At 44.1% G+C, this 27,812-nt stretch overlaps 1 protein-coding gene across 1 annotated transcript; it reads left to right on the top strand.

Annotated features, from left to right (window-relative positions):
• The first annotated feature begins 17,970 nt into the window (after positions 1 to 17,970).
• Positions 17,971 to 25,448, top strand: LOC115558906 (putative gonadotropin-releasing hormone II receptor). The gene is made up of 4 exons (XM_030377457.1): positions 17,971 to 18,089; positions 18,183 to 18,612; positions 23,261 to 23,462; positions 23,964 to 25,448. Exons 1-4 carry the CDS (start codon positions 17,971 to 17,973, stop codon positions 24,365 to 24,367), a joined length of 1,155 nt encoding a protein of 384 aa, XP_030233317.1. The 3' UTR covers positions 24,368 to 25,448.
• The last annotated feature ends 2,364 nt before the right edge of the window (positions 25,449 to 27,812 follow it).

The following is a 27,812-nucleotide window of genomic DNA, read 5'->3' as shown; positions in this document are numbered from 1 at the left end:
CACTGTCGAAATGTATCGAATAAAACATAGGGGGTAACACTGTCGTTTTTACCAAATGAAACATGAGAGGTGACACTGTCGTTTTTTATTGGTCGTCATGAAAAAAAACACAAGGGGTAACACTGATGTTTTTTATTAGTCGTCATGAAAAAAACCATAAGGAGTAACACTGATGTTTTTTGTTGGTCGTCATGAAAAAAAACACAAGGGGTAAGACTGTCGTTTTTTATTGGTCGTCGTGAAAAAAAACATAAGGGGTAACACTGTCGTTTTTTATTGGTCGTCAAGAAAAAAAACATAAGGGGTAACACTTGTTTTTTATTGGTCGTCATGAAGAAAAACACAAGGGGTAACACTGTTGTTTTTTATTGGTCGTCATGAAAAAAAATATAAGGGGTAACACTGTTGTTTTTCATCAGTCATCATGGGAAAATAACATAAGGGGTAACACTGTCGTTTTTATCAAATGAAACGTAAAGGGTAACACTGTCGTTTTTTATCTGTCGTCATGAAAAACCCATAAGGGGTAACACTGTTGTCATTGTCAAATAAAATATAAGGGGTAACACTGTCGTTTTTTATTGGTCGTCATGAAAAACAACATGAGGGAAATAATAGAAATACACACATACATTTTAATGTCATGTATATCCTCTTTATTGATGATTGATTATTGTGAATTGTCGTCGCCTCAGTGGTGCAGTGGAGTGCACTCTGCCTAACCAACTGGAGACCGCGGCTCAATTTCTGTGGAAAACGCGGTATCTTTAATTTTAAACGTAATGCTATCATGTCTATTGCACTGCCATATATAACCTCAGACATAATTAAATTACAAATCTCAGTGGAAAGTGGAGAGAGCTGTGAGCTAACCCCCTGGAGACCGGGGTTCATGTCCGGTTGATGTACTCTGTTGGAAGACTCTTATTTCTATTTCATGTAAATATAAAGTCAAGTATAACCATTGTGATGTTTTTTACAGTGTCTAGATGGTGCATTGTTAAGTTCGGAGGTTAATACTCCAAACAGCTCAGGTTCCGATCCCCGCAAAAACGTTGACAGGGGTACCACTCTTGTCTTTTATTGGTCGTCATGAATAAAAACATAAGGGGTAACACTGTTGCTTTTTATTGGTTGTCATGAAAAAAACATATGGGGGTAACACTATCGTTTTTTATGGGTCGTCATGAAAAAAAATATAAGGTGTAAAACTGTTGTTTTTCATCAGTCATCATGGGAAAATAACATAAGGGGTAACACTGTTGTTTTTATCAAATGAAACGTGAAGGGTAACACTGTCGTTTTTTATCTGTCGTCATGAAAAACCCATAAGGGGTAACACTGTTGTAATGTATCGAATAAAATATAGGGGGTAACACTGTCGTTTTTACCAAATGAAACATGAAGGGTGACACTGTCGTTTTTCTTTGGTCGTCATGAAAAAAAACATAAGGGGTAACACTGTCGTTTTTTATTGGTCGTCATGAAAAAAACCATAAGGGGTAACACTGATGTTTTTTATTGGTCGTCATGAAAAAAAACATAAGGGGTAACACTGTCGTTTTTTATTGGTCGTCATGAAAAAAAACATAAGGGGTAACACAGTATTTTTTTATTGGTCGTCAAGAAAAAAAACATAAGGGGTAACACTTGTTTTTTACTGGGCGTCATGAAGAAAAACACAAGGGGTAACACTGTCGTTTTTTATTGGTCGTCATGAAAAAAAATATAAGGGGTAACACTGTTGTTTTTCATCAGTCATCATGGGAAAATAACATAAGGGGTAACACTGTCGTTTTTATCAAATGAAACGTAAAGGGTAACACTGTCGTTTTTTATCTGTCGTCATGAAAAACCCATAAGGGGTAACACTGTCGAAATGAATCGAATAAAACATAGGGGGTAACACTGTCATTTTCACCAAATGAAACATGAGGGCTGACACTGTCGTTTTTCTTTGGTCGTCATGAAAAAAAAAACAAGGGGTAACACTGTCGTTTTTCATTGGTCGTCATGAAAAAAACATAAGGGGTAACACTGTTGTCTTTGTCAAATAAAATATAAGGGGTAACACTGTCGTATTTTATTGGTCGTCATGAAAAAAAACACCAGGGAAATAATAGAAATACACACATACATTTTAATGTCATGTATATCCTCTTTAATGATGATTGATAATTGTGTATTGTCATCGCCTCAGTGGTGCAGTGGAGTGCACTCTGCCTAACCAACTGGAGACCGCGGCTCAATTTCTGTGGAAAACGCGATATCTTTAATTTTAAACGTAATGCTATCATGTCTATTGCACTGCCATATATAACCTCAGACTTAATTAACTTACAATTCTCAGTGGAAAGTTGAGAGAGCTGTGAGCTAACCCCCTGGAGACCGGGGTTCAAGTCCGGTTGATATACTCTGTTGGGAGACTCTTATTTCTATTTCATGGGAAAATAAAGTCAAGTATAACCATTGTGATGTATTTTTTGTGGTGTCTTGATGGTGCATTGATAAGTTCGGAGGTTATTACTCCAAACAGCTCAGGTTCGGATCCCCGCCAAAACGCTGACAGGGGTACAACTCTTGTTTTTTATTGATCGTCATGAAAAAAAACGTATGGGGTAACACTGTTGTTTTTTATTGGTCGTCATGAAAAAAAACATAAGGGAAATAATAGAAATACACACATACATTTTAATGTCATGTATATCCTCTTTATTGATGATTGAGTATTGTGTATCATTATCGCCTCAGTGGTGCAATGGAGTGCACTCTGCCTAACCCCCTGGAGACCGGGGTTCAAGTCTGGTTGATGTCCTCTGTGGGAAGACTCTTGTTTCTAATTCATGCGAATTATAAAGTCAAGTATAACCATTGTGAAAAAAAAGAAAAGGAATTGTCCATGTCAAATAAAATCTAAGGGGTAACACTGTTGTTTTTTATTGGTCGTCATGAAAAAAACGTATGGGGGTAACACTGTTGTTTTTTATTGGTCGTCATGAAAAAAAATGTAAGGGGTAAAACTGTTGTTTTTCATCAGTCATCATGGGAAAATAACATAAGGGGTAACACTGTCGTTTTTATCAAATGAAACGTGAACGGTAACACTGTCGTTTTTTTATTGGTCGTCATGAAAAAAAACATAAGGGGTAACACTGTTGTTTTTTATTGGTCGTCATGAAAAAAAACATAAGGGGTAACACTGTAGTTTTTTATTGGTCATCATGAAAAAAAATATAAGGGGTAACACTGTTGTTTTTATCAAATGAAAAGTAAAGGGTAACACTGTCGTTTATTATCTGTCGTCATGAAAAACCCATAAGGGGTAACACTGTCGAAATGTATCGAATAAAACATAGGGGTTAACACTGTCGTTTTCACCAAATGAAACATGAGGGGTGACACTGTCGTTTTTCTTTGGTCGTCATGAAAAAAGAAATAAGGGGTAACACTGTCGTTTTTTATTGGTCGTCATGAAAAAAAAACATGTTTTTTTTTTTACTGGTCGTCATGAAAAAAAACATAAGGGAAATAATAGAAATACACACATACATTTTAATTTCATGTATATCCTCTTTATTGATGATTGAGTATTGTGTATTGTTATCGCCTCAGTGGTGCAGTGGAGTGCACTCTGCCTAACCCCCTGGAGACCGGGGTTCAAGTCTGGTTGATGTCCTCTGTGGGAAGACTTATGTTTCTAATTCATGCGAATTATAAAGTCAAGTCTATCCATTGTGAAAAAAAAGATAAGAAATTGTCCATGTCAAATAAAATATAAGGGGTGACACTGTAGTTTTTCATCAGTCATCATGGGAAAAAAACATAAGGGGTAACACTGTCGTTTTTATCAAATGAAACGTGAAGGGTAACACTGCCGTTTTTTATCTGTCGTCGTGAAAAACCCATAAGGGGTAACACTGTTGAAATGTATCGAATAAAACACTGTTGTTTTTACCAAATGTTTCTCTTTTTTATTCGTCGTCATGAAAAAAACGTAAGGGTAACACTGTTGTTTTTTATTGGTCGGCATGAAAGAAAACACAACGGGTAACACTGTGGTTTTTTATTGGTCGTCATGAAAAAAAACATAAGGGGTAACACCAGGGGCGGCCTTCCCTACAGGCGGGTTAGGCGGCCGCCTAGAGCGCCATCTAGAGGGGGAGCGCAAAATAATGCGCCCGAAAAAAAAAAAAAAAAAAAAAAAAAAATTGTATCGGCCACGTCTCCCCCCCCCCCCAACAATCGCTCCACCCCCCCCCCGTCAACAATCTCGCCTAGAGCGCCAAATGTGCTGGGGCTGCCCCTGGGGGGGGGGGGGGGGGGCGCCAGGAGTGAAGCTCGCCTAGAGCGCCAAATGTACTGGGGCCGCCCCTGGGTAACACTGTTGTCTTTGTCAAATAAAATATAAGGGGTAACACTGTCGTTTTTTATTGGTCGTCATGAAAAAAAATCATAAGGGGTAACACTGTTGTTTTTTATTGGTTGTCATGAAAAAAAACACAAGGGGTAACACTGTTGTTTTTTATTGGTAGTCATGAAAAAAACATAAGGGGTAACTGTTGTCTTTGTCAAATAAAATATTAGGGGTAACAGTGTCGTATTTTATTGGTCGTCATGAAAAAAAAATTCGAAAAAAATAATAAAAATAAAAATAAAAAGTGTCCTTGTCAAATAAAATATAAGAGGTAACAGTGTTCTTTTTCATCAGTCATCATGGGAAAAAAACATAAGGGCTAACACTGTCGTTTTTATCACATGAAACCTAAAGGGTAAAACTGTATAGAATAGAATATAATAGAAACACACACGCGCACACGCACACACGCAAACACACACACACACACACACACACACACACACACACACACACACACACACACACACACACACACACACACACACATCCTGGGATATTCAACGGTCCCAATTCCACACCATGGACATATTGGGCTAGCCCCACCAGTAAGTAAAATAATCTCCGTCCACTTCAACAGAGAAACACTCTGAGCATGCGCTCAGAGATATTTTCTCATAATTATGAGATCTTTATGTCATAATTAGGCCTTACGAGATAACCTGATACTTTTTTTTGTGATGTGAATGCAATGCGCCACCGTAGGAGAGAGAGAAAGGGGGAGCGAGAGAGAGGGAGAGCTAGAGCGAGGGTGAGAGAGAGAGGGAGAGCTAGACCGAGGGTGAGAGAGAGAGAGAGAGAGAGAGAGAGAGAGAGAGAGAGAGAGAGAGAGAGAGAGAGAGAGAGAGAGAGAGAGGGAGAGCTAGAGCGAGGCTGAGAGAGAGAGAGTGAGGGGGGGAGAGCTAGAGCGAGGCTCAGAGAGAGAGAGTGAGGGGGAGAGCTACAGTGAGGGTGAGAGAGAGAGAGAGAGAGAGAGAGAGAGAGAGAGGGAGAGCTAGAGCGAGGGTGAGAGAGAGAGAGAGAGAGAGAGAGAGAGAGAGAGAGGGAGAGCTAGAGCGAGGGTGTGCGAGAGAGAGAGAGAGAGAGAGAGAGAGAGAGAGAGAGAGTGAGAGAGAGAGAGAGGGAGAGCTATAGCGAGGGTGAGAGAGAGGGGTGCTAATGTAATGGATAGAGAACATTGTTAATCCTTTTCAAGCATAGCATCAAAGCCAAGTGACACACAAGTCGTTGCCATGCCAATGTGAATGTTACTAGGAGGGAACACAACGCTCAGTTCAAGTCAGTTTACACGTCTGGACAACTCAGTCTCACTCTGAGTCCGTCAAATATTGACGCCTTTTTTGGGCTTTGGCGTTAACTGCTGACGCAAAGGGTGTCCTTGTGCATCTTCATTCGACACAGGGGGCTTTCAACTCATGACAATGTAATCCCTCCATGGCGTGGAGTGATAAGTGCGTAACCCCCTCAGTACCAAATCAAATAACCAATCGGAGGAGAAAAAAAGATTTGCCAGAGCGCTTTCCCTGAGCGTCAGATATAGCCGTGGAGGGATTTGAAAGGGAGTTGAAAAACCCCTGTGTCGAATGAAGATGCACAAGGCCACCCTTTGCGTCAGCAGTTAAGGCCAAAAGCCTCAAAAAAGGGTCGATTTTCTTACGACCTTATAGTGAGAATATTTTGGTCTGGAAATCAACTGAAATGAAAGCGCTGTGTTGTACCGACGCGAGTCAGAGCTATTGCGAGCGCTGTGTGACGAGGGCGATTGGTCTGATGGAGCAGCTCCTTCGGGCCGTAGTGATTAGACTAACATCTGATGTTTATCCTAGAGGCTCTGAAGATCACTCATGAGACGCTCACGGGTGTGTGTGTGTGTGTGTGTGTGTGTGTGTGTGTGTGTGTGTGTGTGTGTGTGTGTGTGTGTGTGTGTGTGTGTGTCTGTGTGTGTGTGTGTGTGTGTGTGTGTGTGTGTGTGTGTGTGTGTGTGTGTGTGTGTGTGTGTGTGTGTGTGTGTGTGTGTGTGTGTGTGTGTGTGCATTAACGTACCATTCCTGCTCATTGGGGGGTGAATGTTGTGACGTTGTGTTGGTGAGGAGAGTTGACAGGAAGCAAGCCATATATTCTGAACAGACGAGCGCTCAATGTGCATTGTGCAAAGAAAAAGAACACCCCATCTTAGAAGGACGCACGGCACGATGCAAAACATTCTTGATTTTGTGAGAAATAAATGCCTAAAGAATAACAATTATTCTCGCGTTTTTGAGTTGTTTGAGATAATGTGTTCAGTCTGATTTTATCAATCTTACCTTTGAGAGTTGTCAACACTGCTTTTTGGTCTTCACAATCCTGTCTGCAGTCGACTGTGTGTCGACTAGTGTCCTTGCAGACCTGTTCTAAAACTTGGTCTGTGTGTCAAATAGTGTCCTTGCAGGCCTGTTCTAAAACTTGGTCTGTGTGTCGACTAGTGTCCTTGCAGGCCTGTTCTAAAACCTATGTCCTCACAAACCTCTTTGGGGTCCTTGTATGGGGAATGAGTCCCTGTATGCACCCAAATTGTCTGTGAAAATCTGTGCGTCACTATCTTTTGAAATATGAGGAAACGTTCCTTTAAAATGTCAGATGTATTTTTGTAAAAAAAAAAAGAACATTTTTTATATAGTTTTTATAGCTCTAGCACCTCTGGAGAGGGGTGTCCCCGTAGGCCTGTACTGAGCATCATTTGCAGATAATTTTCAAAAGTGTCCTCCTAATTCTCCGTACCTGTATGTGTGTGTGTGTGTGTGTGTGTGTGTGTGTGTGTGTGTGTGTGTGTGTGTGTGTGTGTGTGTGTGTGTGTGTGTGTGTGTGTGTGTGTGTGTGTGTGTGTGTGTGTGTGTGTGTGTGCGTGCGTGCGTGGGCATTAACGTACTCTTCCTGCTCATTGGGGGGTGAATGATGTGACGTTGTGTTGGTGAGGAGAGGTGACAGGAGGTGAGTTGAGGTGGGGAAGGGGAGAGAGGAGGTGATGGGGGTGGCTGAGGTGAGGGGGATGGGAGGTGACAGGAGGTGAGGGGAGTTGAGGTGAGGGGGGGTGTGAGGTCTGGGGGAAGGGGAGGTTACAGAAGGTGAGGGGAAGGGGGGAGGAGGTGAGGGGGAGGGGAGTTAAGGTGAGAGGAAGGAGTGGGAGGTGAGGGGAAGGGGAGGTGAAAGGAGGTGAGGGGGGAGAGGAGGTGACAGGAGGTGAGGGGGGAGAGGAGGTGACAGGAGGTGAGGGGGGAGAGGAGGTGAGGGGAGGGGAGTGGAGGCGAGGGCACAGGAGGAGAGTTGAAGTATTATGATGTAACACCTTGATGACCTCCTTGTGGAGCCAAGATCCTTGTTGACATGTGCAGCTGAAGTACTCTCCTCCTCCCCATCTGCTCTGAGGGAGCTGTCTCCTGTTGCCTCTCTCTGTTGAACCCTGCTACTTCCTGTCTCTGAACATACTCTGATGAAAAACTAATGACTTGTACACCACAGCAAAGGAGATCACTCCAAAAAATTAAAGACACGAGCCACTCCTATGAAAAAAAAGCCCGCCAGATGACTTGATTTGAACCCCCTAAAAGCCACAAACCAAGATAATACGACCAGAAGAGAAATCTCACAAATGAACTAACCCACGGGCTAGGAGCACCATCCTTGACGAAGGAAGGCAGTAACCCCCCCCCCCCCCCAATGCCCAAAATGTGTATGCACTCTATCTGACGGCATATTACTCACCTCAGGAAGAACTTAATGAGGTTGTATTGACTTGGAACAACCACAGTCCTGCCGGTCCAACGCTCAGGATCCCTGCTGGACATCCCGCCATGTTGCATGCAGTCCCTCAACTGGACCTGGAGGCGGTTTAAGTCTGCCTTGAAGAGCGTGTGTTCAAGGGCATGTGATCAGGATGTGTTGAAACAGTTAACCTGTGTATCATGCTCAGACAGCTGATAGAGAATGAACTAAATATAGAACATAAACTTTCCTGAGCCTGTGTCACACATAGTTCAGATATGCTGTTTCATTCCAGGACAAATTTAAATCTAAACGATTGTCAAAATTATAATATATGTTTCAACCTGTAATTAACGCAAGTAACTATAATTGTATAATTATTATTGTATAAGTATTGTAGCTATTTTAGACACATCAATTATGTACCAAATATTTTCTGTTCTGTTCATTATAACTGCAGTTGAGTGGAACTTGCTACAGCAGGGAGCCTTCAATAGCAACATATCATCGGCTTATGGAGTGGCTGACGATTCCAAGCTTTCATTGGGTAAATAACAACCCAATGAATAGAGTAAGCACAATAGTGCTTGCAATGTGAACCTAAAAAAGAATGCGTGAATTGTTTAATTGGACTATTATGTGAAGTATTATGCACTATGGGAATATTATGTGAAAAAATGGAAAGATCCTTTAATTTTGAATTGTTCAATTAGATATAAATTACACAGACACAAAAGTAGAGGACTTGATTCAGAATCAGTTGAAGCAAAATCGTATATGCCTGCCTTCTCCTCAGTTTATCCTCAGCTTTGAACTACAGAACCCACTTTGAAGCAACATTTGGTCAAAATAAACATTTGGTTAAAATAAACCACCTTGGCACCGCCCGATTTTAATGTTACTAGTTCCAAAAACAAGTAAACAAAATACCTTGACATAAAAAGGTGTGTTTTTGTGTGTGTGTGTGTGTGTGTGTGTGTGTGTGTGTGTGTGTGTGTGTGTGTGTGTGTGCGTGCGTGCGTGCGTGCGTGCGTGCGTGCGTGCGTGCGTGTGTGTGTGTGTGTGTTGTGTGTGTGTGTGTGGGTGGGTGTATGTGTGTGTGTGTGTGTGTGTGTGTGTGTGTGTGTGTGTGTGTGTGTGTGTGTGTATACTCCCTGTAGTCATGAAACTGGAAACTCAGAGAGATGGCCCTGGCAGAGGTAGCATGATGATGCCACTGCCAGAGAGCTTGCCAGAGCTTCCCTACTGCTGGACCTCAGAAAGAGGAAGGTCCCTCTGGCCAAAGCAGGTCAGGACAGTTTCCTAGGCTATGGGAGGAGAAGCAGGGACACACAAGCTGCAGGCTTTGGAGTTTGGTCGGACTGGCCGGACCTTAATGATCTGTGCAACAGAATGACAGTCAAACTGGAATGGATACAACACAACTCACACACAGCACCACAGGTATCTGATGCAGTTGTCACCGACCCATCTGTAACCGCAGAGGCCAGTTGAATCAGTTGCCCATATTGTGAATGGATGTACTATGTAGAAAGGACTGTATATTGCACGCCATGACCGACTTGTCGATCGGATTTCCAGCAATGTTGAAGAAGTACTTCTAGAAAATGTGACCATGTACAAATATTCACGCATCATGCCGGAATGGTTTAACAGCTCTATTGATGTGTTTTGTAACATCCCAAATACCCCTGATGTTGAGTTTTTAGCAGAAACAGAAGGGAAGTGCTCCTACTTGAGATAGGCTGTGTGTTTGATCTGTACATGGAAATTGCTTTCAACGACAAAATCGTTAAGTACCAGCCCATTCTGGAAGTACTAAGGGACCTAGGCTACCAATGCAAGCTAATAGTGTTTATTTTGGGCAGCTTGGGGCACGTCCACAACCTTATTTTCAGTGGGTTAAGGCTGGCTGGGCTCTCCAGCAGAAAATCTAAACATTTAGCAAAGTTGTGCTCCATATCAGCAGTGACAGGCAGTCTGGCAGTGTGGCGCAGGAGATGTTTTTTGTACCCTTGAACAAAGACCTATCTCATCTCTGAAATATTTGAATCCTGTCTCTTGTCAATATGATTGGTCGATTTAAATAAAGAATTAAAATGTCTGTGTGTGTGTTTGTGTTTGTGTGTCTGTATGTATGTACGTGTAGTCTGGTCATAGCTTTGTCGATGCTTTAGTCATTACTAGGGTTTCATTGCGGTTCAGACACCGACAGCAGCAGAAAGGTGTTTTGACGACACGGAGACCTGATCTCATGTAGAGAACTGTTTTTCTATATTTGTTCGTTCTCATTACGGTTTGTGTTCAACCTTGAACATTAGATCAGATTCTCTGTCTCCTTCTTTCTCCTTACAGACACCTGCGTCATTTATTCATTACATTTTCGACTGTTGTTCTCTTTCTTTAAATATACTCTGTACCCTGTAACTTGTACCTTCGCCGCCTTTTCTCTCAAAGCTTTCTCTACCTCTCTTCATCTCCCTCTCCCTCCCTCTCCAGCTGTTGTAAGGATGAACCGCAGGTGAACCTGTCATGTGTTACCGGGTGTGTGCGTAGTGTTCTGTTACTGCCTTGTGTTTTCATATTCCTATAGACTTGGTACATAATAGGGAGCAACCTGTTCAATCACTGGCCATGTTTTCTTTGAAAGCCTGTCAGCAGCTCGGAGGCGAACACGGCCGTATACATTATGTTTTCATTCCATGGGATTTCTGTGGACTGCTGTGCTGTTTGTAAACCTCCAGCACGGCAATTATAAAAACCTTCCAGCTTGGTTTGCTGGTGTTACGAGAAGCTATGTTTCAATTGGATGAGAACAGAGAGTGTGCATTCGAGAGGGATCCAACGTTTTAGGCATTCAGCGAGCACGCTCTGTCCTACACTGGCCTGTCCACTTAGGGCTTTTACGTGGAAGGCATGCGGTGCTGCATTGTTGTGTGTGGCCTCTCAGGTTCAGGGATCGACTGCGGGAAACAGCAGCAGAGTGAATTAGTCATCTGAAAATTTCGACTTGTCCGCCACTCAGAGAGCTGTGTCCTTAATCACATCATCGTTATTCAATGAACCCCACTCAGGGACTTGTGATGCGCACTCTCCTGCTGTTCCTCCACCGCTTTGTCACTGCTGATGTCTCTTTGAAGCAAGGCACCGCATGGGGACATGCCCAGGGGTGAGACTGTCGACCAATGGGAGCTTGGCTTGTGATTGGTGATCGGATGACGACATTGGTTACACACTTCATTCCGATGCGGATCACGGTGTCTAGAGCTGATCGTCAGGGTCTGATCCGGGGGGTTCTTAGTAAGTGTCCTCACTAATTATGAATGAAAATCAAATATGACCTGAAATGACGTCATCGTTGGATTTCTTTCATTCAGATTCACAACTGTATGAGAGGACCTTAACTAACCCCTAGCCCCAAAACCCAAAGGAGAGCAAAGCAAAACTCCAGTGGGAAAGTAAACTGGAAGCAATTTCAACATTATAACATCAATATCCCGACAGATCCATCTCTCCATAAGTTCCTCTGCTGCAATCCGTTCTGGCTGTCTGGCAGAATTTCAAGGAGATGTCTTTTTTATTTTGTGTGCTTCAGTTGTTTTTCGGGGTCTATCAATTATCTTTGCTTAAGAGGCGCCTATGTCTGGTGCCAGATATTACCTGTCGCTGTGGGTATCGGGCTCCTGCATGCGAAGAGCCTCACAGATGCTGAACCAGATGGTCTCGCAGCTCATAGCTGCTACGAAAACACTTTAGAGCTCTGCAGGGGAACGTCAACAGAGAGAAGACTTTAGAGCTCATCAAAGGAACGTCAACAAAGAGCACACTTTAGAGCTCTGTGAAGGAACGTCAACAGAGAGAAGACTTTAGAGCTCATCAAAGGAACGTCAACAAAGAGCACACTTTAGTGCTCTGTGAAGGAACGTCAACAGAGAGAAGACTTTAGAGCTCATCAAAGGAACGTCAACAAAGAGCACACTTTAGTGCTCTGTGAAGGAACGTCAACAGAGAGAAGACTTTAGAGCTCATCAAAGGAACGTCAACAAAGAGCACACTTTAGAGCTCTGCAGGGGAACGTCAACAGAGAGAACACTTTAGAGCTCTGAGGAGGAACGTCAACAAAGAGAACACTTTAGAGCTCTGTGGAGGAAGGTCAACAAAAGGAACACTTTAGAGCTCTGAGGAGGAACGTCAACGAAAGGGAACACTTTAGAGCTCTGAGGAGGAACGTCAACAAAGAGAAAACTTTAGAGCTCTGAGGAGGAACGTCAACAAAGAGAACACTTTAGAGCTCTGTGGAGGAACGTCAACAATGAGAACACCTTAGAGCTCTGAGGAGGAACACCGACAAAGAACACTTTAGAGCTCTGCAGAGGAACTCAACGAAGAGAAGACTTTAGAGCTCTGTCTCCCCATGTCCCCTGACCCAGTCGTCCTCTCACAGATGAGTAATGATGGGCATCAGTACCAGCCCCATGCCCTCTGACCCAGCTGCTGCTAGATGATGGAGGACAGTTGATGGGTTGGTGAACGGACGTTGGGTGGATTATAGGTGGATAGATTATTGAGGGATGGGGTATGATGGGTGGGTTGGTGGAGAGATAATTGGTGGATAGATGAAGGGTTGGGGGATAGATGATAGGTGTGTGGAGGGTGGAGGAAGGGTGGATGGAAGATGGTAGGCTGGGAGAGAGTGGATGTGATGGGGGGGGGGGGTTGATGGTAATCATGGAGGTAGATAATAGTAGCATAGCAACGCAGGGATCCACCATCAGACCATGGAGACAGATGATACAGTCGGTAAAGTGCAACGTGTTCTGCTCTATTCTGTTTTATTCTGTTCTAAACCCAGGAAATGAAGGTTTGTTTGCGGTTGTTTTATGCTCCTCTGTTCTGCTCGGATCTACTCTAGTCTAGTCACAAACTTTGTTCTCTCGGATTTAATTTTTGATTATAATAACAACATGTGATCTAGAATCATTAAAGCGAGCCATGTAGGAATTACAATTTAGGTTTTGAAGTTAGCTTAATTTGACATATTTTACCGGTACGTTCATACCTATCAAAGATACCAAAACGTCTTTGTGTTGAGAATAATAACTTTAATAATGTTACTAATATTTTACGAGTATGGATTCAAATGTAATGCATGTATGTGTGTGTGTTCTGCAATCATTGACAACACAAAGTGTAATTTGCATCATAAGCTGACGCAGCCTTCTGAAAGGTCAGGAGGATATCTCTCTGGTTGGAGAGGTTCAGATTGACACATAAACCCACTTAGCATCAGACATATCTTCCCGTTAATCTCAGGGTTGACAACAGCTTCCAGATTCTCTGCCTTGTGTTTCATAGTGTTTGTGTGTGTGTGTGTGTGTGTGTGTGTGTGTGTGTGTGTGTGTGTGTGTGTGTGTGTGTGTGTGTGTGTGTGTGTGTGTGTATGTGTGCGTGCGTGCGTGCGTGCATGCGTGTGTGCGTGCGTGTGTGTGTGTATAGATAAAGCCACATTGTGTCTGAACATTTACATCCACAGATGTAGCCACATCTGCTGAAGACTTGTAGCTGTCAACACAGACTAGTGGCTGTATTGCATTGGTTTCTGGAAGCCTGACCCTCAATGTTTAAATGATCAAGTTTCTGGAAGATGATCCTCAGTGTTTACATGATCAAGTTTCTTGAAGATGATCCTCAGTGTTTACATGATCAATTTTCTGGAAGATGATCCTGTGTTTACATGATCAAGTTTCTTGAAGATGATCCTCAGTGTTTACATGATCAATTTTCTGGAAGATGATCCTGTGTTTACATGATCAAGTTTCTAGAAGCTGATGCTCATTGTTTACGTGATCAGGTTTCCTACATTCCTTATTGATTGCATGGTTTGACTACTCACAGCCTTCTCACTTCTCACTGTAAGTAACTTTATTAAACCAATGAATGAGCTGAGATGAACAGCCAAGCTATGTTGAAGGCCATTCATTCACTCGTCAAGGTATCACAGAGTGCTCTTATAACAGGATTCGTTTAAATAGACTGCAGCTCTTTCACTGGGGATCAATTGTCCTTCCTTTGAACTAAAAAAAACATAGTGTGTACAAAGAGAGATGGATTGCAAACAAAGCCTGTATGTATTCATCAAGCGGGCTGTGCAGATGTTACGTAACACAGGCTGTGCTGCAGACGGTCCAGCAGAGACCCTTGCACACAAATAAGAACAGTCCATTAGAACCCCCAGAACACTCAGAACCCTTTAGAAACACCACTGCTCGGCGGTGGCAACTCTGAATCTAATTAAGAATCAAACATCTAGATCCTGACTGATGTAATGCAGGACATCTGGTAAAGACAGTCTAACTACATGATGTAAGGAACAACATCTGGTGAAGACATTCTAACTACATGATGCAACAAACAACATCTGGTAAAGACAGTCTAGCTACATGATGTAACAAACAACATCTGGTGAAGATAGTCTGATGTAATGCAAGACATCTGGAAAAGATAGGCCTACTGAGTCACAACTCCACTTATTTCCCCCTGCCAGGAGCGATGGGCTATACAGGGCTAGTGATTTGACAACTCAATAGCTACAATAGCTACCAAAATCAAGGCTTACACTACGCTCCCCCAACTCTACTGTCCCCAGCCGTGTGTGAGTGGAGACGTGAGGACATGCTGGGTCCTGGTTGATTGTATTGTTAGAGTTTCTCAGCTTTCAGGTCTTGACTCGAAGGGATTGCTTACAGCTGTAGGGTGTCGAACGACTTAGGTTACACAAACAATTGACATCCCTCTGTTTGCCTGTTCACACACCTGCATATGCCGATGTGCTAACAGGAAAGCTAGTTTTCTTTAATTTCATGTTCAACATTCCCCTGTTAATCCTGCTAAAGGCTTTCAACTGGTTGTTGAGCACGGAGGAGAAAGACTAAATTTGTCTGAACAGAGACTGCACTAGCTTGAAAACGTAGTCGTCGCAGTGACCAGACCTCATGAACACATTAGTAGCAAAGACGGACTAATAAGACGGTAGGCTACTGAAGGAGATGAAGGCGGCTGTTTAGATGAAGGGTTCAGACATTGGTTTAGCTTTGCTTCCTGCCTGGGCTGTGTGATGAATTGATCTCTTCTTTGGTGGTTTACATGCTATTCAACTTTCACCGGGTTAGGACGGTTCTCCAGAACCCTGGTGTTCCTCAGGGTTCCGTCTTTGGGCCCTCGTGGTTCTCTCTCTTAACAACATTTCTCATGAGCAGAGATAATCGCTAACCATGGATACCGAACTATACTTTCCTAATTGGGTCCCCCTGTGCCCCTTTCGTTATGTCCCAGACTCATTAGGGCTGTGATTGGTCTGTATGGCTAAACTTAAAGGGGTGATAACATGCCACCAGGTGTGAATGTGATCAGCAATTACAATTTTTTTTCTGTGTTTAGTCACATGCAATTACTTTTATGACCAAAAGTCTTGGCCATTTGAACAAAAAAATAAAATATATATATATCAAGGCCCCCCCCACTAGGCCAGGGCCCTGGACATGTGGCCACTTTGCCCATGCGGTAATCCGTCATAGTTTAGAGCTCTTAGGAGGAACACCATCAAAGAACACTTTAGAGCTCTGCGGAGGAACTCAATGAAGAGAGGACTTTAGAGCTCTGTGTCCCCAAGTCCCCTGAACCAGTCATCCTCTCACAGATGAGTAATGATGGGCATCATTACCACCCCCAAAAGTGGGCATGTCCACTTAGATTTACCGCAGACCACTGGATAGGCTGGTGGAACGATCTATCCAGCATACATTTAGCTGGACAGGCCAGTAATGGCTAATCACACTCACACCTGTTGGCATAATATCACCTCTTTAAAACGGCGTTCCAGCTGATTGAGGTATCGTGACCTGTGAACAGAGGACACGTTTTACAGTCCATTTGATGGCTGACCACAATGAAAAAGAGATTTGAATAATAGTTTTTTAATTCCCTTTGGAAAACAGTGTCAGACTATGTAGCAGAACAACCAGTGAAGTGCTGCAATAGGGAGATATGATGAGCATAACTATAAGGCTTTAGATCAGGGTGCGTTCTGCGATGTGAAAAGGGCTGAGGCAAGAGAAAAGGGCTGTTTTTTATATTTCACCTTAAAATGCCAAACAATGAAAAGGAGGAACAAGATAATTATAATAAGTCCTTGCATGCACTCTCTCTCATACACACACACACACACACACACACACACACACACACACACACACACACACACACACACACACACACACACACACACACACGTATGTGACCTCCTCTCTCTCTCTCTCTTTCTCTCTCTCTCTCTCTCTCTCTCTACTTCGCTCCCTTTGGAGAATTTTTTTTCAATTTCAATCTCACTAGAAATGTTTACCAGGGTCAGGGTATTTTGCCAGTCAAACAGACTTAAATATTAAACAACTCGTTGTTAATGTTTCACATTGCGGTTGAAACATCCAAATGCATACGGAGGTCGGGGACATTACCCTAATATCGCCGTTGCGGACGCTAATGCGCACTGAGACATTTGAGCCGCTTCACTCAGCACACAAAGCATCCATCCTCAGCAATTATGTAGCCCTGTTGCCCAAAGGATTCATCGTCGGCAATGTAACGCCATCATGGAACCCGTTGACCTTATATAGCCCCAAGCCAACCTGTTTACGCGCTGAAATGCATCTCTTTATAGTGCGTCCTGAGCTTTGAGGAAGAAGACTAGTTGAACTGGACCATGGAGAAGACACCCTCCCGAACCATCCCTCCCCCTATCTTCAGCAACACGAAGCGCCAGTCTTCCCGCGCCACCCACTGTGCGCTCGGATCGCGCGTCAGGAAAGCTTGGATTCCATCTGATACGCACGGCTGACAACGACGCACCGGAGTGTTTGGTCAATCAAATGGCTTTCTCATCACGTCGGGAATGCGGGAATAATTTAGTTTAATTACATGAACAAGGGAATACTGTCGCGTCTTCACGAACCGATGGAACTACTTGTAAGTTTACCCTTTTTTTCAACATTGCGCATTTTGTACTTGTTTTCATTGTTTCTTATCCTAAAGTTAATGCCTTCTTATGCTTGTTCTTAGATAAATTATTTTAAATTAATTTGATTGGGAAATTAACAGAGAACATACCTATCTTTTTATGTGCGTACAATGTGCGATAGTCAGTCGAGGTTCCAAAGCTGGCAGACGCGCGTCTATATTAATAATAACAGACTTAACACCCTACAACCCTATCTCCGGTACAGACTTTACATTTAACACCATAAAATATGATGTGCACATAAAAAATGTAATCACGTTTTTTACATAATAAACTACATATCGAAAGATGTCCGCATTGGTAGATATTAAAACTACGAGTAGGGGATCATTATCTTTTGATCTGAAGTAGCTAGAATGTTCAGATCAATTTCCTTTGAACTTATAGGCCTATTCTTACAACTTACTTAACGCATCACTCTCATTTGGCTACAGAACGAACCTAATGAACGTGACGACGGTAGAGCGAGGATTGTTTGACGCTCTCGTGTTGTTTGGACCTAATGTTATCATCACTAACCATCCGAGGAGAGAGCGCGTGATTAGTGCACAAAAGGTTCTCCGGTCCGCCGTCAGGAAACATCAGTCCAAACATAACCCAGTTTATGAGACAAAGAGAAAAAAAATATATATATATATAAATATTTACTTCAGCTTCAACCACTAGAAGAGGGATGTTTATGAGTTTTCCTTTTCCTTTTGTGGGCTATTGTTAGAGGGTGGCCCTATGAAGCCCCTTGAGAGCTGTGATGAAGGGCTGGACTAATAAAACTGACTCGACCTTTCACCTGCTGTGCGGACAGCTCCCCCTGCCTCTGCTTCCTGCCATGAACGCCACCCTCTCCGCGCTCCTCACCCCGGCCTCCGTGTTCTCCCCGCCGCCTCCCCCCGGCCTCCCCCCGACCTCGGGCCCCATCCCGGGCCCCGTCTCCTCGGGCCCCCCGGGGGACGCCTCCGCGGCGGACCTCCAGCTGCCCACCTTCTCCACGGCGGCCCTGGTGCGCGTGGTCCTCACCTCCATCCTGTGCGCGGCGTCGACGCTCTGCAACGTGGGCGTGCTGTGGGCGGCCAGCGGCCACAAGCGCAGCTCGCACGTGCGCGTGCTCATCCTGCACCTGACGGCGGCCGACCTGCTGGTGACGCTGATCGTGATGCCGGTGGACGCGGCGTGGAACGTGACGGTGCAGTGGCTGGCGGGCGACGCCGCCTGCCGCCTGCTGATGTTCCTCAAGCTGCAGGCCATGTACTCGTGCGCCTTCGTCACCGTGGTGATCAGCCTGGACCGCCAGTCGGCCATCTTGAACCCGCTGGGCTTCAGCGAGGCGCGGCGGAGGAACCGCGCGATGCTGAGCGTGGCCTGGAGCATGAGCCTGCTGCTGTCTGCTCCGCAGGTACACACGCACACACGCGCACGCACACACACACACACACACCCACACACACATCCACAAACTGCTGCTGTCTGTTCATCAGGTACAAACACACAGACACACACACACACAAACACTCTTCTGTCTGTTCATCAGATACACAGCCACAGAAAACCAACGCGCACGCAGACACGCACACACACACACACACACACACACTTCTGTGCATCGGGTACACTCATAGAGCCCCTGCAGTCTCCGCTGCAGGTGTTAAAGGGACGGAGACGGCAGCGTTGAGAAGATCAACAGTGTGCTTCAGTGTTCTCATTGAGCTCAGATCTGAATGGGGTTTTAATCCCTGCCTCGCTGCAACAGATGGATGGATTTACATCATCTTCTGTTAGCAGCAGCACACACAGCACTGGCACGCGCGCGCGCACACGCACACACACACACACACACACACACACACACACACACACACAGACACGCACATACAGGACCTCCGCAACGGGTCTGTTAGGATGTTTTGGTTTCTTATCTTCTACGCTTATTTACATAAATGACAATCCATCGTTTATTACGCCTCCCCTGAAGGATTGTAAAGGGGGATGAGAAGGCCCGAGCCTGGCATTGTTAGTGACTCGATCAATCCCCTGAGCTTTATCTTAGCGCCTGGCTCATCCTGCTGAGGTACGCACAGAAAATATTGTTCAGTGAATATTGGTTTGGTGGTAACTGCAAGCAACCACAACTAGGAAACTGCTGAATAAAATGAACAGTGGGTCTACATAGCAGCGGTTTTCTATATTGTAAAGTCAAACCTCATCCTCTTTTCTTCATGTATCCTGCCACCTTTCTTTGACTGTGTTGTTTATGATTGAAGTGTGTTCTTACAGAACATAATGTGGCGATTCCTTATCTGTCCTCATTATCAGCGATCTTTCAAGTAAGCTGCGTTTGATAAATCTCTGTCAATATATCGGGTCTGAACTTGATTTATCTTATTGTGCTCAAAGATGCGGCTGGATCACAGCAGATGAGTGGTCTGGATCATTATCATCTACCCACCAATTTGCCCCTAATATGGGCCGCATCACTGCTTCTGTTGTTATTATTCAGTATGCACAGATCAACTTCAGGTTCTGGGATTAGTCATGACTCTACAACTGACCCACAGACCGAAGGGCATACATTAAACTTAAATTAAAATTAACTTATTTCCTTAAGTTTGATTTGTCCCTTGAAGCTCTTCTGTTTTAAGAGAGGTTTGTGACTTTCTGTAGAACGGTTTCTATCAAGCCGAGTAGCGCGCACGGTCCAACTGGCAGATCATTGATGGCCACTGGGTGGCAGCGCAGGATGAGTGCATAACTGGATATAGGTGGGGTGCAGTTTAGGTGGGGTTTTAAGTCGACCATCAAAGTCACAACTCTGCTCTGTTTTGCACCACATTGGTGGAACGAGCTCCCTGCAGTCGCACACCAGCTTCCGCAAGAGATTCGAGACTCACTGGTTCAGAGTTCACCGAGACTCTTACCCCTTACCCCCCCCCCCCCCCCCCCCCCCCCCTTACCCCCCTACCCCCCTATCAGCACTTATTGTATGTTGTACGTACTTTTTACTTAGCATTGTGTAGCATCATATCCTAGCTCTTGTGGAAACAGTGACACAACTAAAGCCATCCAGCTGCCTTGATACTTTTCCTACCAACCTCTTTAAGAATGTTTTTGACTGCCTAGCAATAGACATATTGCAAATAGTTAACAACTCTCTCCAATCAGGCATTTTCCCAAAAGCGTTTCCCAAAAGCAGTTATTATACCTCTTAAGCGGAGCCTAGATGCCTCTATTATTAACAGACCAATGTCAAATTTACCCTTCATAAGTAAAATCATTGAGAAAGTTGTTCTCCAGCAACTTAATCATGTCCTGCCATCAACTGGTTGCTAAAACATCTTCCTATCAGGATTTCGACCCCTTCACAGCACCGAGACCGCCCTTATTAAAGCTGTCAACGACATCCGTCTTAACACAGACTTTGGCAAAAACTCAATACTGCTGCATTCGACACTGTAGACCATACAATACTTGTGGACAGATTAGAAAACTGGGTGGGGCTTTTAGGCACAGTCTTAAATTGGTTTAGGTCCTACCTACAAAATAGGAACTACTTTTTTCCATTGGCGACTTTGTATCAGAATCAACCAACGTGTCATGTGGAGTTCCAAAAGGAACATCCACATGCTCCCACTAGGGCGAATCATGCGAAACAACCATATTGACCATCATTGCTATGCTGATGACAAGCAAATCCATGTATCGCTATCACCAAATTACTTTCGGCCCATAGATCTGCTGTGCCAGTGCATTGAGCAAGTCAAAGACTGGATGTGCCGAAATTTCCTACAACTAAATGAGGACAAAACAGAGATAATTGTATTGGGTGCTAATACGGAAAGGCTTAAAGTAACCCAACCCCTTCACTCTCTTTCCCTGAAAACCTCAATCAAAGCAAGAAATCTAGGGGTTATCATGGATTCAGATTTACATTTCGACAGTCATATCAAATCAGTTACAAAATTAACCTTCAAAATTTGGCAAGACTTAGATGGCTCATGACCACCGAAGACTTAAAAAAAATTGTACATGCCTATCACTCGTAAGCTTGATTACTGCAATGGTCTCCTTACAGGTCTCCCAAAACAAACTCTAAGGAAACTTCAGCTTGTTCAGAATGCTGCTGCTAGAATTCTAACTAACACCAAAAAATGTAACATACTATACCAATTCTTAAATCGTTACATTGGCTTCCTGTAGGTCAGAGAATTGATTTTAAAATCATGTTGCTAACCTATAAATCCCCACATGGTTTAGGCCCAAAATATTTAACTGATATGCTTCCACTACATAAGCCTTCTAGACCACTAAGATCTTCTGAGACCAATCTGTTAATTATCCCCAGAGTAAACACGAAACATTGGAAAGCAGTATTTAGTTACTATGCAACAAATAGCTTCCTTGACTGGTGTAAAAAATCCCATCTCCTGCTAAACACCTCAAAGACTAAAGAGATGGCTATTGATTTTAGTTGCATTTCATTCAACGATTGTCCAAGGGCAACCCATACAGTCTGTCCATGAGTATTAGTATCTGGGGTTGGTTTTAGATAATAAGTTGAAGTGGGAGCAGTACACAGAGCTCTTTCAGAAAAGAGGATAGCAAAGGCTTTACTTTAAATAAAGCTGATCTCATTTGATGTAGACTACAAAATGGCTAAGGGCCAGGTTTCAAAACCCAGCCCTCTCCAAAAATATGACAAAACAGTCATTCATTCAACAATCCATCAGCTTTTTTTAATTGTTGGTTTAAAAAGCTAACAACCTTTGATGTGTCCTTGTACTACGTGGGAAATATGATTTTGGGTTATTGTCTTGTCAGTGGTTGTTTTTTTGTTTTTATGTTGTGGTTGAAGGTCATGTGTATCTGTCTATTCACTGACAACAATTTCCCCAAGGGGGCAATCAATTATCCATCCATCCATCCATCCATCCATCCATCCTGCCCCAACTCTGATCACTTTTAAAACAAGACTGAAGACTTTTGTGTTTGCTTTAGCTTCGCCTTTAGCTTTTCCTTTATTTTCTATTCTATTACCAAAATGCCTTTTTACGTAACTTTGCCTTTATTATCTATTTTTACCAGAGAGATACATGATTTGATACCAAAGAGAAAGGATAAGGGTTTGAGACCTGAATTCTGTCTGTGTTAGAGTCTTAGAATCTGGGTTGGAGTCCCAGCAAAAGGACAAAGTTCCTTTAAGGTCGGGTTGAAGTCCTAGAGAGTTCCTTTAGGTCAGGTTGGAGTCCTGACGTGGGTACCAGAGACATGAACTTTGAAGGGTTTCAGACCCGAGTTCTGTCTGGGATAGAGTCCTAGAATACGGGTTGGAGTCCAAGAGAAAGGACCAAGTTCTTTTAGGTCGCGTTGGAGTCCCGACGTGGGTACCAGAGATACGGTTCATCTGATCTTAAATACATTGTACTTTCTAAAATGCTTTTGCCTTTGTTTTACATATACTTTACTAATTTATGCCTATGTTTCATTTACCTATCTATTATTTTATTTTATTGTATGACAATGTTTAAATGTGAAGCACTTTGAGTCTGCCTTGTGTACGAAAAGTGCTATATAAATCAGGTTGCCGTGCCTTGCCTAGCTAGCTCTGTTGTATACAAAAATAAATTCAAATTCAATTCAAATTCTAAGAACTTTGTTTTTCCCTTGAGGGAACTTCCCTGAGGGTCAGGCACATTCAAACAAGACATACTTCAGCAACATACAGGGAATGGGTTAACCTAGCGATTGTTAGTGCTTGGCAAATTGGTTCTATGAACATCCTTTCTGCACCGACAGAAATACATTGTTTCTTTCTTCTGACAAATGTACTTATTGTAAGTCGTTTTTTATAAAAGCGTCTGCTAAGTGCCTTAAATGTAAAAGTAAATGTTTTAAAGGAAATTGCTCTCCATATCCAGTATCCACCCACAACCAGTGACATCTTCTCGCCCTGTCCGTCTCTCCTCCGTCGGGACAAACTCTCTCTACACAACCATCCAGATGTGGAAGTCCTCCATCAAGGCTGTGACACCTCTCCTCTGTCCCCTCAGATCTTCATCTTCCACAGCGTGACCATCACCCACCCGCAGAACTTCACCCAGTGCACCACCAGGGGCAGCTTCCAGACGCACGGACAGGAGACGGCCTACAACATGCTGACCTTCTGCTGCCTCTTCCTCCTGCCCCTCGTCATCATGATCACCTGCTACTCCCGCATCCTCCTCCAGATCTCCAGGAGGATGCGCAAGGCCTGTAGGTCCCCCCCCCCCCCCTCAGGACCAACCCCCCCTCCGGAACCCCTCCCCCTCCCAACCATTCTCCGGAGGTTATAATCCTAACGATGGCTAGGGCTACGTTGGTAATCTTAGTTTAGTGATCAGTGATTTAGTGGTTCTTTTGTTACAAGTACAAAATAGTCATGTCTAGCTGTTAGATTAAGAAAATATGTCAAGTCAAAGCGTTTGCGATTAGGTCAACAATCTTTGTATGATCAAATGTGGTTACCAACATCATAATCCATAAACATTATAGATATATCCCACAGTCTGAAGTGCAGTGAGCAGAAGATAGTGGCAGAAACACAATATAATATTCATAAACATGTTCTATTAATGCGCATAATCCTATGAAATTATAAAAGTCAAAAAGCCCTAAACCCCCCAATTATCCCTCCCCAGTAATAACATGAACGACCAGCATCATTATCACAATCATAACCCTCCTCCCACCCCCTCGGCGTGTGTCTGTCCCCAGCCTCGTGCAACGAGGCGCCGCTGCGCTGCTCCCGGGACAACATCCCGCGGGCGCGCATGCGGACGCTGAAGATGAGCCTGGTCATCGTGCTGTGCTTCATCGTGTGCTGGACGCCCTACTACCTGCTGGGCCTCTGGTACTGGTTCTTCCCGGACCACATCGAGGGCAAGGTGTCCCACTCCCTCACCCACATCCTCTTCATCTTCGGCCTCTTCAACGCCTGCCTGGACCCCATCGTCTACGGCCTCTTCACCGTGCGCCTACGCAAGGGCCTGCGGGGTAGCCGTGGCAACGCGGCCCCCGTGGTGGCGTCGGAGCACTGTCGCGTCGCGGCGGTGGAGCCCGCAAGAAAAAGCCCCGTCGCGGCGGCGCTAGCAGCCGGACGGCCCACTTCCATCCCGTAGTGTCAGGCCAGCCAATCGAATCGCTCCGTCGCTTAAGCCTGAAGTCGGGGGGTCTGGGTCAATGAGGAAAGAGACGGTAAAACCCAGCGACCTTCAGAAGCAGAACCCATGTCACTACAGACATAGACCGCAGAGACCTGAGGGCGCCTCCCCCCCCCCACCCCCCATGAGCTGACGTGCACATCCTGTGCACGTCAGCTCAGTTTCAGGTGATTTATTTGTGTGTGTGTGTGTGTGTGTGTGAAGGTGTGTGTGTGTAAGGATGATTGATTATCCAACTTCTTCATACAGTCTGCAATATTCATAATTAATAATGTATTAGCTATATATCTCATGCTTTAAGTTGCAACCTGCCAAAACTATGCTTAGCATTAGGTTTATTGGACCGCATTCACGTTTTGGTTGGTTGTCATGGTTACCAAATAATCGAAACCGGTTCCCCATCCCAACTAACCAAACATGGCTGCAAGGTGAACAAGGTCTTTGGTGTCAGAGGGGCCAAAGTTAAAGGTGATGACCTTAGGTCACGTAAAGGTCATGACCTCAGGTCACGTAGAGGTGATGACCTCAGGTAACGTAGAGGTGATGACCTCATACGTTCTGTATGTTCAATGATAAACATGTTGTAGCCTCACCCAGCCCCAGAGTCCAATCAGCCTCTGCCAGGTGAGGCTTCTTGAACCAGCCATCATCCACACACACTGCCACACGTGTTCTTTATGTTCGATGATAGACATCTTCTATATGTTCGAAGAGAATGTCTTCAGAGTAAGTTGTAGTGCTTGTCTTGTGCTTTGTGAATATTCCCATGTGTTTAATTTCCGGAGGAAAAATGATAAACCCAGGAACAATAATAACAGTGGAGGATGTCATGTGTTCATTTGTCTTTACGTGTTACCAGTGATGAATAACTCTAAAACTCAAGAGGCCAGATGATTGAAATAAGCAGTTTGTGGGTACATTTAGCGAATATCCCCATAATTCACATCATTCAAGGGATCAGGGAAGGATATACAACAGCGGGTGTATATCCAATTTCATACACCCGCTGTTTTGGCCGCCCTGCTGAATATTGTCATCATACTGTCATCATCCGGGGAAATAGTTTAATATTAGCAGTATTAATACTAATAGCACTAAACTAGAGAAATCATTATAATATTTTTTTCTTTAGTTTTACAAAAACTACCAATCTATCCAGGAGTAATACAAGATGGATGCCAGATAAACACATGTAGGGCTGACTTCAACAACAGCAGTGCTGTTAATGTTTAGTAAGTGTCGCCCAGGGACGTGTTTAACGTGCTGTAAATGTTTCCGGCTCTACGTGAATTCATGAAGGAGCACTTTCACATCCCAGCCTGGAGGCTGAAGCCCTTTCTGCTCTTTGAGAGGACTTCTAAAGAGGAATAGAGAGACTTGATGGCAGCGTTATGTAACTGTAGAAACACACATAAACAAGTGCTGTGACAAAACCCAATTTCATGCATGGTTGATGGGTTAAACCCCGTACATCTTGCACCACAATGTGGTGAAAGTCAAAGGAAGCATATCTAACCACCTCACCCTTGAATGGCGTAACAAAGTTAGTTAGGTTAGCAGAGGCCTTGTGGCTGTTGGGATCTAACTAAAGCCCTTTCTATATACATTTGTATATACATTTACAAAATATATACACATACACATCTGGAAGTATGTATACCTGGAACCTATACACATGTTGTACACAAACCTGGGCATAAGCACACTTGGAAGTATACCTGAAACATACGCCTCCTCTTGAGGTATAAACACCTGGCCATGTATACATCTGGACGCACACATCTGGATGTATGCATACATGGAACTTATATGCACATTGTAAACAAACCTGGACACACACATCTGGAAGTAAACATAGCTGGAATGCAAAGAGGAAAACGCCCATGTCTGGTTGTGTACTTCCTTTCTGTACTTCACCAAAGGGGCTCTTGTCTTCTAGCTTCTAGACATGGAAGATATCATTCTCTAATTACCCTCCTCTGTTGTGAAATGATGGTGTTGGCGAAATTAATACATTATTTACACATAGTGTTGATTTAATTAAGAGAACAAACGTAGTGTCATATAATAGTTGTGTATTAGTTGTGTAATAGTTGTGTAATTGTATATATGTGTTTTTGTGCTGTGTATGTCAATGCTTTTCTGCTTTCTAAATATGGGCATTCTTCCTCCTCGGAGAGGAGTGGTAGGAGTGACATAAGTGTTAAGGGTGATGGTAGGGAGACAACCTTTTATGGAACGAGAGCTGTCCCGCTCCCCATACAAGACGGCCATGAAACCAATCAAACATTATTTTCTTCCGTCTAACCAATGTTCGAAAAGACCTGTTGGGTCCAGATTCAGTGTCGACTTGGCGCGTTTCCACTGCGGGGTTGCGGTATGGTTCGGTTCGCAAAGGTGCGGTACAGATTGCGTTTCCACTGCCAAAAGTGGGCGTGACCCGGACTGAGCCGTACTCTTTTTGCTCTCGTCTTCAGTACTCCTCCGTTGGGGTACTGAGACGCCTGAAAGGGTGCCCGGAAAATCGAGCTACACACACCCTCCGTTGATTGGTCAACAGAATCGTCACTTCCGGGCGACGTGGGGATAGAAACAAACAAACAGTAGCCTCGATGAACATGTCGCGTAAAACGCTTGCTTGGGCGAACAGCTGTCATCCAGCTGTTGCTGGACGACTTCCATGGTAGCTCTTGGTTTAATGTGTCTCGTTCAACTTTTCCATTGTTTTTATTGAGCAGGCTACACTGTGTCGCGCTGCAATGATGTCACGATGTTAACATAGCTGCCGCGGCGATCAACATCCGGCCTACCATGAAGGGTACTGTCAGCGGTGGAAACGCGACCTCGGAACTGAGCTGGGCTATACCGCGCCCTCCCTACCGGACTGAGGTGAACCGAACCGTACCCTCCAGTGGAAACGCGCCATAGGACTCAGTGTTTCCCACAGACCAAGGACCAATGTGTGGTGCGGGGGGGGGGGCGCGCGACACGGCGCGACACGGCGGCGTCAGCGCACTGAACTTGTGATTCTGTGACATTCAAGGAATGAATTGGAACAGACAACTAAAGCTGGAGGTTCTTATTTGAAGTACAAATAAACTCAAGACCTACCTGCACCAATATTTAACTTTTTTAGGAAAAATAAAATAAATAGTAACAATATAGGTACAACAAGGCAACTAACTAAAATAATGAATGCAATGCACATATTGTCAGGGAGGGCAGCCGACTGAGGTCTAAGGACATGGAAGGCTCCTAGGATGTCCAGCTCCTGGAACCTCCTTTTCAGTTCTATCTCCAGGCCAGTAATGTAGGGTTGGATGACCTACAATGAACAGATCAGCACATTTTCTCTACCAGGAACAGAAGGATCGGAATTACTTTCCCTACTCTTATTTTTTTA

Source organism: Gadus morhua, chromosome 14, assembly GCF_902167405.1.
Source record: "Gadus morhua chromosome 14, gadMor3.0, whole genome shotgun sequence".
NCBI classification, from domain to species: domain Eukaryota; kingdom Metazoa; phylum Chordata; class Actinopteri; order Gadiformes; family Gadidae; genus Gadus; species Gadus morhua.
Note: the sequence above shows the minus strand (reverse complement) of the source record. Positions and strands in the feature narration are given on the sequence as shown.